The 12,913-nt window shown below is 45.1% G+C and overlaps 1 protein-coding gene across 1 annotated transcript; it reads left to right on the top strand.

Moving 5' to 3' along the window:
• Positions 1-4,057: 4,057 nt before the first annotated feature.
• Positions 4,058-12,617, top strand: LOC127919475 (uncharacterized; the record flags this gene model as incomplete). The annotated part of the gene is made up of 2 exons (XM_052503074.1): positions 4,058-4,245; positions 12,143-12,617. Coding segments are annotated over exons 1-2 (663 nt in total), but the record flags the coding sequence as incomplete, so codon positions are not given.
• Between the last annotated feature and the right edge of the window lie 296 nt (positions 12,618-12,913).

Here is a 12,913-nt window from a genome sequence, read left to right as displayed (position 1 = left end):
TCCTCCTGACGTTCAGGCAGTACCTCCTCCTCCTGACGTTCAGGCTCTACCTCCTCCTCCTGACGTTCAGGCTCTACCTCCTCCTCCTGACGTTCAGGCAGTACCTCCTCCTCCTGACGTTCAGGCAGTACCTCCTCCTCCTGACGTTCAGGCAGTACCTCCTCCTCTCCTGACGTTCAGGCAGTACCTCCTCCTCCTGACGTTCAGGCAGTACTTCCTCCTCCTGACGTTCAGGCTCTACCTCCTCCTCCTGACGTTCAGGCGTACCTCCTCCTCCTGACGTTCAGGCAGTACCTCCTCCTCCTGACGTTCAGGCAGTACCTCCTCCTCCTGACGTTCAGGCAGTACCTCCTCCTCCTGACGTTCAGGCGTACCTCCTCCTCCTGACGTTCAGATTGTACCTTCAAACAGTGCTTGAAAACTATTACGGACTACAAAGGGAATCTTCCTCAATGATAGTGTTCTGCCTAATGCCTATGGTGCAACCTTATGTAAATCGGTGGTTGGAACATGCATTCAAAGTTTGAGAGGTTTTCTCTCTCTTCACTAATGCAAAACAGTCATCCCCCATTCTGTTCCCTGCTGTCTCTATTAGATGTGTGTGTGTGTGTGTGTGTGTGTGTGTGTGTGTGTGTGTGTGTGTGTGTGTGTGTGTGTGTGTGTGTGTGTGTGTGTGTGTGTGTGTGTGTGTGTGTGTGTGTGAGAGAGAGAGAGGGTGACTGCTGTGTCTCTCTCTGCTAAAGGCTTATCTTATGTTACTCGGGTTACAATGTCCTTTTCAAAAATGCTAACCTAGTGCAAATGAGATGGATGCTTTTTCACACACTCCCATTACTTTAATGAGGGTGAACAAAGTCAAGCAATGTCAGGGTAGGGAACAGTCCCATTAATGGTTGATGAAGGGTTGTGACTATGCCTGTCAACCATCCATTCACAAAAATAACAACCATCATAATTACCTGGTTATTATAAATGTGGATATTTTTTTTTTTCCCTTTCAATATTCTATAACACATTGAACAGGAATTCTGGCTGGCTGTACATGCTTGTGTGATTTATATTAGAAAATACAAACCAACACTGTGAATCTGTAATTTACTGTGGTTGCTCATATTCATTCTGTAATATTTAATGTACTGTGGTTGCTCATATTCATTCTGTAAGAGTGCAAATTGTGATATCGTGTTGCTTTACCAATTGTCAAGGTGGTGTTTTCCTGAAGTGAAACAGGCAGACGAACTCGTACATAGCCTGTAAGAGCTTGCATTAGATTTGCATCTATGAACCATTATATTTTCTTAGTGGGACACCTTCCTAATATTGAGTCTCACCCACTTTTGCCCTCGTCGGGTCATGGACTCTACAAGATGTTGAAAGTGTTCCACAGGGATGCTGGCCCATTGTTACGGATACCAGTATCCTGTGTGTGTATCCTGTGTGTGTGTGTGTGTCCTGTGTGTGTGTGTGTGTGTGTTTCTGTGTATCCTGTGTTCTTTTCTCTCCTTCTCCCCTCACATGTGAAAATCATCACTCCCCAATCAGTCACCAATCCAATCATCAATCAGAAGACACACCTCCTCCTGTTTCCTACCCAATCACAGTTCCTTTCCCTTGGTTTAAAAACCCCGTCAGTTGTTTGCTCTAGAGCTCAATCTCTCTGTAAATGCCATATGTCTGTAGGTCTCTGTGTTTCACTCTCTCGTTGTGTATTAACCTCTCTTGTTTGAGCACCTCCATAGCACTTTGTCCTCACCTGTGAGTATTGTTTTTGGTTATGGTGTTTGTTTGCTGGTGGGAAAAGGGGTAACCAAGACAAGTCACCCATGGGCATACACTACCCGTAGGTAGACTTTGTTAAATACACTAGTTAGAACTGGGCAGACCACCCACTGTATTTTTGCTTAGTTAGCTGTTGTTAAAGTGGGCTAGTCTAGCTTAGGGGTGTTTTTGAATACTTATTGTTTCTTTCCTTGGGTCCAGCTCAGCCCCTTTTCCTGCTCCCCCATTACCGTGTGTTTTACAATAAACCTGGAGTTTGATGGTAGATTTCTGTTGTCGTGGTTATTTCGTTCTCACTATTATAAATTGCATGAGTTATGTTACAGGGTCTCATTACCATCCCCCTAGACTGTCGGGCCAAAGGGATTCGTAACACCCATGTTGACTCTACAAGGTGTTGAAAGCATTCCACAGGGATGCTGGCCCATGTTGACTCTACAAGGTGTTGAAAGCGTTCCACAGGGATGCTGGCCCATGTTGACTCTACAAGGTGTTGAAAGCATTCCACAGGGATGCTGGCCCATGTTGACTCTACAAGGTGTTGAAAGCGTTCCACAGGGATGCTGGCCCATGTTGACTCTACAAGGTGTTGAAAGCGTTCCACAGGGATGCTGGCCCATGTTGACTCTACAAGGTGTTGAAAGCGTTCCACAGGGATGCTGGCCCATGTTGACTCTACAAGGTGTTGAAAGCGTTCCACAGGGATGCTGACCCATGTTGACTCTACAAGGTGTTGAAAGCGTTCCACAGGGATGCTGGTCCATGTTGACTCTACAAGGTGTCTAAAGCGCTTCCACAGGGATGCTGGCCCATGTTGACTCTACAAGGTGTTGAAAGCGTTCCACAGGGATGCTTAACCCGTCTCCTCCCCTTCATCTACGCTGATTAAAGTGGATTTAACAAGTGACATCAATAAAGGTAGCTCAGTTGGTAGAGCATGGCGCTTGTAACGCCAGGGTAGTGGGTTCGATTCCCGGGACCACCCATACGTAGAATGTATGCACACATGACTGTAAAGTCGCTTTGGATAAAAGCGTCTGCTAAATGGCATATATATATATATAGAGCCTTCACCTGGATTCACCTGGTCAGTGTACAGCATGTCATGGAAAGAGCAGTGTTCCTAATGTTTTGTACACAAGGTCAGGATGATGTCTTCACCTATACCAAAATACTGTTCTGAGAAGAGCATTGATGAGCTTCTTATCTATGTGGATGAGGTAAATGATCTACAGTGATAGCCAGAGCATATATCATAAAGACTCATCCGCTCAAACAAAATGGAGGAGCAAATTAATCTTAGGCTGTGATTCAACCCGAGGGTGCGTTGTAGTGTGCTTGACATTTAAAGATCACTACCAATTGATCTGTCACGTGCTGCATTTACCGTGAATATTATCTCCGTGAACACAGGAACGTTGCCTTTAAAGGCATATTGTCGACAGCGTGTTCAATCGGATTAAACTCGGCCTTAAACTGGAAGATTTAATAAACCAGGTGAAAAGGCCACTTATTCCAGATTGTAGGATTTTCTCTGTCTGGTGATGTTAGTAACCTGGCTCAGGCATAAATAGTTATTTAGAGGCTGACAGCCCTGATGAGAAGACATCGTTTGTTTATGTCCCAAAGTGGCACCCTATTCCCTACTGGCTCTGGTCCAAAGTAGTACACTATATAAGGAATAGGGTGCCATTTGGGATGCAGCCCTGAAAAGTGCAGAGAAAGGACCCGAGGGAGACAAGTACCATTTTCTTCCAGTGTCAAGATCCACTTCCTCCTGACACCACTTAGACTGACTCGTAATGAGAAACAGGAGAATCTGTCTGTCTCTGTGTCCCAACTGGAACACTTCTCTATGGGTCATGCTCAAAAGTAGTGCACAATATAGAAAATAGAGTGCAATTTGGGAAGCAGACTGTCCCTGTCCTCACATAGCTGACAATGACTAATTGACTGCCCCTGAACCCACCTACGACATTCTGCTAGGTCATCACTGCCCCAAACCCTCCTACAACATTAATGACTACCACAAACCCTCCTATGAAATGCTGCTCCAAACCCTCCTACAACGTTAATGGATACTCCAAACCCTCCTACAACATTAATGGATACCCAAACCCTCCTACAACATTAATGGATACTCCAAACCCTCCTACAACATTAATGGATACTCCAAACCTCCTACAACATTAATGGATACTCCAAACCCTCCTACAACATTAATGGATACTCCAAACCCTCCTACAACATTAATGGATACTCCAAACCCTCCTACAACATGGATAATGGGATACTCAAACCCTCCTACAACGTTAATGGATACTCCAAACCCTCCTACAACGTTAATGGATACTCCACACCTCCTACAACATTAATGGATACTCAAACCTCCTACAACGTTAATGGATACTCCAAACCCTCCTACAACATTAATGGATACTCCACCCTCCTAAACCCTCCTACAACGTTAATGGATACTCCAAACCCTCCTACAACATTAATGGATACTCCAAACCCTCCTACAACATTAATGGATACTCCAAACCCTCCTACAACGTTAATGGATACTCCAAACCCTCCTACAACATTAATGGATACTCCAAACCCTCCTACAACGTTAATGGATACCCAAACCCTCCTACAAACATTAATGGATACTCCAAACCCTCTGTCATGGATGACAAAGTAGGTAACAAGAGACACTGAGATGGAAATATTCCTCCAATTTACAAAAAATACACAAAAATACACATTATGACAAGATAAACGAAAAGTATGTTAAAAAAGACAAATATAAACAGAATTAAAATACAAAATAAAAACAGTCCTAATGCTTCAACTTAAAAATAACTGAAGTCAAAAAGTGCAGAACAGAAAGTAACATCTACTGAGTACAGCCAGAAGAGGACTCCACCCGTCAGAGCCTGGTTCCTCTCTACTGAGTACAGCCAGAAGAGGACTGGCCACCCCTCAGAGCCTGGTTCCTCTCCACTGAGTACAGCCAGAAGAGGACTGACCACCCCTCAGAGCCTGGTTCCTCTCTACTGAGTACAGCCAGAAGAGGACTGACCACCCCTCAGAGCCTGGTTCCTCTCTACTGAGTACAGCCAGAAGAGGACTGACCACCCCTCAGAGCCTGGTTCCTCTCCACTGAGTACAGCCAGAAGACTACTGACCACCCCTCAGAGCCTGGTTCCTCTCTACTGAGTACAGCCAAAAGAGGACTGACCACCCCTCAGAGCCTGGTTCCTCTCTACTGAGTACAGCCAGAAGAGGACTGACCACCCCTCAGAGCCTGGATCCTCTCTACCCAGTACAGCCAGAAGAGGACTGACCACCCCTCAGAGCCTGGTTCCTCTCTACTGAGTACAGCCAGAAGAGGATTGACCACCCCTCAGAGCCTGGTTCCTCTCTACTGAGTACAGCCAGAAGAGGACTGGCCACCCCTCAGAGCCTGGTTCCTCTCCACTGAGTACAGCCAGAAGAGGACTGACCACCCCTCAGAGCCTGGTTCCTCTCTACTGAGTACAGCCAGAAGAGGACTGACCACCCCTCAGAGCCTGGTTCCTCTCTACTGAGTACAGCCAGAAGAGGACTGGCCACCCGTCAGAGCCTGGATCCTCTTTAGGTTTCTTCCTATTGTCATGACGTTGGCCTGGGGGTTGGTTTATGACAGTCATAAATACCTCTTCCACCCTTTTTCCTCTCTCTACCCTACTAAGGTTACATTTGCAAACCCCTTGGTTAACATAGAGACTCTGGGAACGTCAGAATGTGGGGAAATTAACTATATTCTGGTAATCCGACCAATTGAATATGCAGTGGTACTTAATGAATATAGACTTTCCACCTGTACTTTCCACCTTATCATTGATGAGAATGTCTGAGATGACAACCGAACTGACATTATATTATTATATTATATATATTAATATAATGTCAGTTCGGTGTCATCTCATTCTTCGTGGTGCCCGACTCTCTTTACATGATTAGCTCCATCAGGTGATATTAATTACGGAGAAACTATTTTATAGAATAGCATGTCATATCACTTAATCCGGCATAGCCAAAGACACGACACCTGGTTCCTGCCTTTCTAGGAAGTTTTTCCTAGCCACCATAGGCTGAGTTTCTGTACAGTCATCAATCAATCAAATGTATTTATATCCGTTCTACATCAGCTGATTCTCAAAGTGCTGTCCTATTCGGTGTCCTGTGTGAGTTCTCTATTCTCTCCTTCTTTCTTTCTCTCTCTCGGAGGACCTGAGTCCCCCTTCCACCCTTTCTCTCTAGAATTGCCAAACGACTCTCTTTACATGATTAGCTCCCACCTGTACTTTCCACCTTATCATTGATATCTTAACCGAAACCCCTTTTATAGAATAGCATGTCATATCACTTAATCCACGACACCTGGTTCCTGCCTTTCTAGGAAGTTTTTCCTAGCCACCATGCTTCTCCTGCGTTGGTTTTTAGGGTTTAGGCTGAGTTTCTGTACAGTCATCAATCAATCAAATGTAGGACCATGCCCCAGGACTACCTGGACATGAGGACTACCTGACATGCTCCTTGCTGTCCCCAGTCCACCTGGCCATGCTGCTGCTCAGTTTCAACTGTTCTGCCTTACTATTATTTGACCATGCTGGTCATTTATGATCATTTGAACATCTTGGCCATGTTCTGTTATAATCTCCACCCGGCACAGCCAGAAGAGGGCTGGCCACCCCACATAGCCTGATTCCTCTCTAGGTTTCTTCCTAGGTTTTGGCCTTTCTAGGGAGTTTTTCCTAGCCACCGTGCTTCTACACCTGCATTGCTTGCTGTTTGGGGTTTTAGGCTGGGTTTCTGTACATCACTTTGAGATATCAGCTGATGTACGAAGGGCTATATAAATAAAAAATAAAATAAAAAATAAAATAAATAATAAGGTAATACAAACTGGCAACAGTACTTAAGTGGCAGTCTTTCTCAATGTATATATAATTACATAATCCCCAGTTAAATGTTGTGGGTACGCTGTTGAGTTGGAGTTTATTAAAAGTCCTGAGAAGTAAAACAACACGTACTTTGTTTTGTGTTTTTTTGTTAAATGTCTCCGTCAGTCTACATCCACTCAGTGCCTTAGAAAAGTATTCAGACCCCTTGAATTTTTCCACATTTTGTTACGTTAGTTTTTTTACTCATCAATCTACACACAATACCCCGTAATGACAAAGCAAAAACCGTTTTTTAAACATGTTTTTATTTTATATAAAGTGTGAAACTGAAGTTTTACATATACATAAGTATTCAGACCGTTTAATTTGTTGAACCACCTTTGGTAGTGATTACAGCCTCGAGTCTTCTTGGGTATGACGCTACAAGCTTCGCACACCTGTATATAGATATTTTCTACCATTCTTCTCTGCAGATCCTCAAGCTCTGTCAGGTTGGATGGGTAGTGTCGCTGCACAGCTATATTCAGGTCTCGCCGAAGATGTTCGATCGGGTTCAAGTCCGGGTTCTGGCCGGGCCACTCAAGGACATTCAGACTTGTCTCGAAGCCACTACTGCGTTGTCTTGGCTGTGTGCTTAGGGTCGTTGTCCTGTTGGAAGTTAAACTTCACCCCAGTCTGAGGTCCTGAGCTCTGGAGCAGATTTTCATCAAGGAGCTCGCTGTACTTTACTCATCTTTCCCTTGATTCTGACTAGTCTCCCAGTCCCTGACACTGAAAAAAAATCCCCATGGCATGATGCTGCTACCGCCATGCTTCACCGTAGGGATGGTGCCAGGTTTCCACCAGGCGTGACTCTTGGCATTCAGGCCAAAGAGTTGAATCTTGGTTTCGTCAGACCAGAGAATCTTGTTTCTCATGGTCTTTGAGTCTTTCGGTGCCTTTTGGTAAACTTCAAGCAGGCTGTCTTTCATATTACTGAGGAGTGGCTTCTGCCTGGCCACTCTAACATAACGGCCTGATTGGGCGATTGCTGCAGAGATGAATGTCCTTCTGGAAGGTTCTCCCATTTCCAAAGAGGAACTCTGTAGCTCTATCAAGAGTGACCATTGGTTCTTGGTCACCTCCCTAACCAAGGCCCTTCTTCCCAGATTGCACAGTTTGGTCGGGTGGCCAGCTCTAGGAAGATTCTTGGTCGTTCCAGACTTCTTTCATCTAAGAATGATGGAGGCTACCTTGCTGTTGGGAACTTAAATGCTGCAGACATTTTTTGGTGCCCTTCCACAGATCTGTGCCTCGCCACAATCTTGTCTCTGGGGCTTTACGTACAATTTCTTAGAACTCATGCCTTAGTTTTGCTCTGACATGCACTGTCACACTACCCGCTATTCTGCTTGAGTCAGTCAATAATGACGTGCGTGACACTTACATGTTCTCTAATACCTGCCTAGCTGCTATTATCTTATATTACACAGAACGTTGTTACACAGAACATTGTTACACATTCTATTGTTACACAGAACGTTGTTACACATTCCATTTTTACACAGAACGTTGTTACACATTCTATTGTTACACAGAACATTGTTACACAGAACATTGTTACACATTCTATTGTTACACAGAACGTTGTTACACATTCCATTTTTACACAGAACGTTGTTACACATTCTATTGTTACACAGAACATTGTTACACAGAACATTGTTACACATTCTATTGTTACACAGAACGTTTCACATTCCATTGTTAACAGAACATTTATTTCACATTCCATTTTTACACAGAACGTTGTTACACAGAACGTTGTTACACATTCTATTGTTACACAGAACGTTGTTACACATTGTTACACAGAACGTTGTTACACAGAACGTTGTTACATTGTTACACAGAACGTTGTTACACATTCCATTTTAACACAGAACGTTGTTACACATTCCATTTTTACACAGAACGTTGTTACACATTCTATTGTTACACAGAACGTTGTTACACAGAACGTTGTTACACATTCCATTTTTATACAGAACGTTGTTACACAGAACATTGTTACACATTCTATTGTTACACAGAACGTTGTTACACAGAATGTTGTTACACATTCCATTTTACACAGAATGTTGTTACACAGAACGTTGTTACACATTCCATTTTTATACAGAACATTTGTTACACAGAACATTGTTACACATTCTATTGTTACACAGAACGTTGTTACACAGAATGTTGTTACACATTCCATTTTACACAGAACGTTGTTACACAGAACGTTGTTACACATTCTATTGTTACACAGAACATTTTTACACAATGTTAGACATTCCATTGTTACACAGAACATTTTTACACAATGTTAGACATTCCATTGTTACACATTCCAGAACGTTGTTACACAGAACGTTGTTACACATTCTATTGTTACACAGAACGTTGTTACACATTGTTACACAGAACGTTGTTACACATTCCATTGTTACACAGAACGTTGTTACACAGAACGTTGTTACACATTGTTACACAGAACATTGTTACACATTCCGTTGTTACACATTCCATTGTTACACAGAATGTTGTTAGACATTCCATTGTTACACAGAACATTTTATACATTCCATTGTTACACAGAACATTTTATACATTCTATTGTTACACAGAACATTTTATACATTCTATTGTTACACAGAACGTTGTTACACAGAACGTTGTTACACATTCTATTGTTACACAGAACGTTGTTACACATTCTATTGTTACACAGAACGTTGTTACACATTCTATTGTTACACAGAACGTTGTTACACATTATTGTTACATTCCATTGTTACACATTCCATTTTTACACATTCCATTTTTACACAGAATGTTGTTACAGATTCCATTGTTACACATTCCATTTTTACTCAGAACGTTGTAAGACATTCCATTGTTACACATTCCATTGTTACACATTCCATTTTTACTCAGAACGTTGTAAGACATTCCATTGTTACACATTCCATTGTTACACAGAATGTTGTTACACATTCCATTTTTACACAGAATGTTGTTACACATTCCATTTCTAAATGTTGTTACCATTCCATTTTTACACATTTTTACACATTCCATTTACACAGAATGTTGTTACACATTCCATTGTTACACATTCCATTTTTACTCAGAACGTTGTAAGACATTCCATTGTTACACATTCCATTGTTACACATTCCATTTTTACACATTCCATTTTTACACAGAATGTTACACATTCCATTGTTACACATTCCATTTTTACACAGAATGTTGTTAGACATTCCATTGTTACACAGAACATTTTACACATTCTATTGTTACACAGAACGTTGTTACATATTCTATTGTTACACAGAACGTTATTACGCATTCTATTGTTACACAGAACGTTGTTACACATTCTATTGTTACACAGAACGTTGTTACACATTCTATTGTTACACAGAACGTTGTTACACATTCTATTGTTACACAGTGCGTTGTTACACAGTGTGTTGTTACACAGAACGTTTTTACACAACGTTTTTACACAGAACGTTGTTATACAGTGCGTTGTTACACATTCTATTGTTACACAGTGCGTTGTTACGCATTCCATTGTTACACAGAACGTTGTTACACAGAACGTTGTTACACATTCTATTGTTACACATTCCGACAATCTGGATTGTCAGGGAGTACTATTGTCTGGGTCTTTGTCTTGCTAAAGGTTGTCTCCACATGAGCAGAATAAGCAGTGTTGGCAGTCATCTCCACACCTGAGAGGATGTCTAAATGTTTCCTGTTTATGATAAATCTAATTCTATTGGGTTTGACATTTCCATAACTTAGCAGACATTCTTATCCAGTGCAACTTGCAGTGGTGAGTGCATGCATTTTGATACTGGTACACCGTGGGAATTGAACCCACAACCCTGGCATTGGAACTGCCGTGCTCTAAAAACTGAGCTACACCTGTCGCCAAGCTTGCCAGGTAAATCTTAATTGCAAATGTTTCGACTTGTAAACTGTACAAATCGATGTTTTTGGGGCAGCTCAAGTTGGTCTGGTTGCCGGCAGGTACGTTTTAGGTGTAAAGATTGTTTTGGCCAACACCACACACGCTTCTTGGCAGTATTCCTATTGCCTCCTGTGCACTCTAAAGATTGACATCGAACAGACATTTTCATTAGATATTGATGAAAAGTCAAACCCCTCCTGAGCTAACGACTGATTAGGATTTCAAAGTAACACCTTTCTATGAGACATTTGAGTGAACCTCAAAGCAACAATGGACCCACTGTTCCCCAGGCGCCTAAGACACATTTCAGCTGAATATATTCAGTTGGACAACTGCCTAGGTATCCCCCTTTCCCTTTCAGTGCTTAGGCAACAGTTTCCTTCAGCAGGTTTTCCAATATTAGCTTGTCATTCCACTAATGACAGAGTTGGTCCGATTCAGCAAGTGGACTGGTCTCACCGTGTCTGTACTTTCACTGTCTCATTTCCATATTGCCCAAATGCCACTTACCCAATAGAACATTGAAATGCTTGAATTAAAAACATAAACCAATAGGGTCTAGTATAAATCACAATGTACTGTGTAACAATGGAATGTGTAACACTGTACTGTGTAACAATGGAATGTGTAACACTGTACTGTGTAACAATGGAATGTGTAACACTGTACTGTGTAACAATGCAGACCGAGCTGTTGGGTTGATGTTAGGTGCACCATACGCTAATCTGTCCAAACAGACCCCCCACACCTTACCAGACCAGAGTTTCCCCGACCAGACCAGAGTTTCCCCCCCTCTCCACACCGTCCAACCAGACCCCAGCCTCCCCTCTCCACACCGTCCAAAGAGACCCCAGCCTCCCCTCTCCACCGTCCAGAGACCCCAGCCTCCCCTCTCACACCGTCCAAAGAGACCCCAGCCTCCCCTCTCCACACCGTCCAACCAGACCCCAGACCCCAACCAGACCCCAGCCTCCCCCTCTCCACGCCATCCAAAGAGACCCCAGCCTCCCCTCTCCACACCGTCCAACCAGACCCCAGCCTCCCCTCTCCACACCGTCCAAAGACCCCAGCCTCCCCTCTCCACACCGTCCAAAGAGACCCCAGCCTCCCCTCTCCACACCGTCCAAAGAGACCCCAGCCTCCCCTCTCCACACCGTCCAAAGAGACCCCAGCCTCCCCTCTCCACACCGTCCAAAGAGACCCCAGCCTCCCCTCTCCACACCGTCCAACCAGACCCCAGCCTCCCCTCTCCACACCGTCCAACCAGACCTCAGCCTCCCCTCTCCACGCCGTCCCACCAGACCCCAGCCTCCACTGTCCAACCAGACCCCAGCCTCTCCACACCGTCCCACCAGACCCCAGCCTCCACTGTCCAACCAGACCCCAGCCTCCCCTCTCCACACCGTCCCACCAGACACCAGCCTCCACTGTCCCAGACCAGACACCCCTCCAGCCTCCCCACACCATCCCACAGACCGTCCCACCAGACACCAGCCTCCCATCTCCGCACTGTCCCACCAGACTCCCAGACCTCCCTGTCCCACCACCAGCCTCCCCTCTCCACACAGACCCCAACATCTACTGTCCCACCAGACTCCACACCGTCCTCCCACCAGACCCCAGCCTCTCCGCACTGTCCCACCAGACTCCAGCCTCCCCTCCACACCGTCCCACAGACCCCAGCCTCCCCTGTCACCCCAGCCCCCACCACCTCCAGCTCCAGCCTCCCACCAGACCCCCAGTCTCTGTCCCACCAGACCAGCCTCCCACCCACCAGCCTCCACTGTCCCACCAGACCCACACCATCCCACCAGCCTCCTACTGTCCCACCACTCAGCCTCCCATCTCCACACCGTCCCACCAGACCCCAGCCTCCCCTCTCCCACACCGTCCCACAGACCCCAGCCTCCCATCTCCACACCCCCACCAGCCTCCCCTCTCCACCATCCCACCAGACCACAGCCTCCCCTCTCCACACCGTCCCACCAGACCCCAGCCTCCCCTCTCCACACTGTCCCCTCTCCACACTGCCCCACCAGACCCCAGGCTCCCCTCCACACTGCCCCAGACCCCAGCCTCCCCTCTCCACACCGTCCCACCAGACCCCAGCCTCCCTCTCCACACCGTCCCACCAGACCCAGCCTCCCCTCTCCACACCGTCCCACCAGACCCCAGCCTCCCCTCT

Source organism: Oncorhynchus keta, unplaced genomic scaffold (assembly GCF_023373465.1).
Source record: "Oncorhynchus keta strain PuntledgeMale-10-30-2019 unplaced genomic scaffold, Oket_V2 Un_contig_1677_pilon_pilon, whole genome shotgun sequence".
In the NCBI taxonomy this organism is placed as follows: domain Eukaryota; kingdom Metazoa; phylum Chordata; class Actinopteri; order Salmoniformes; family Salmonidae; genus Oncorhynchus; species Oncorhynchus keta.
The sequence above is the reverse complement of the archived record's forward strand: the minus strand, read 5'-3'. Positions and strand labels throughout refer to the sequence as shown.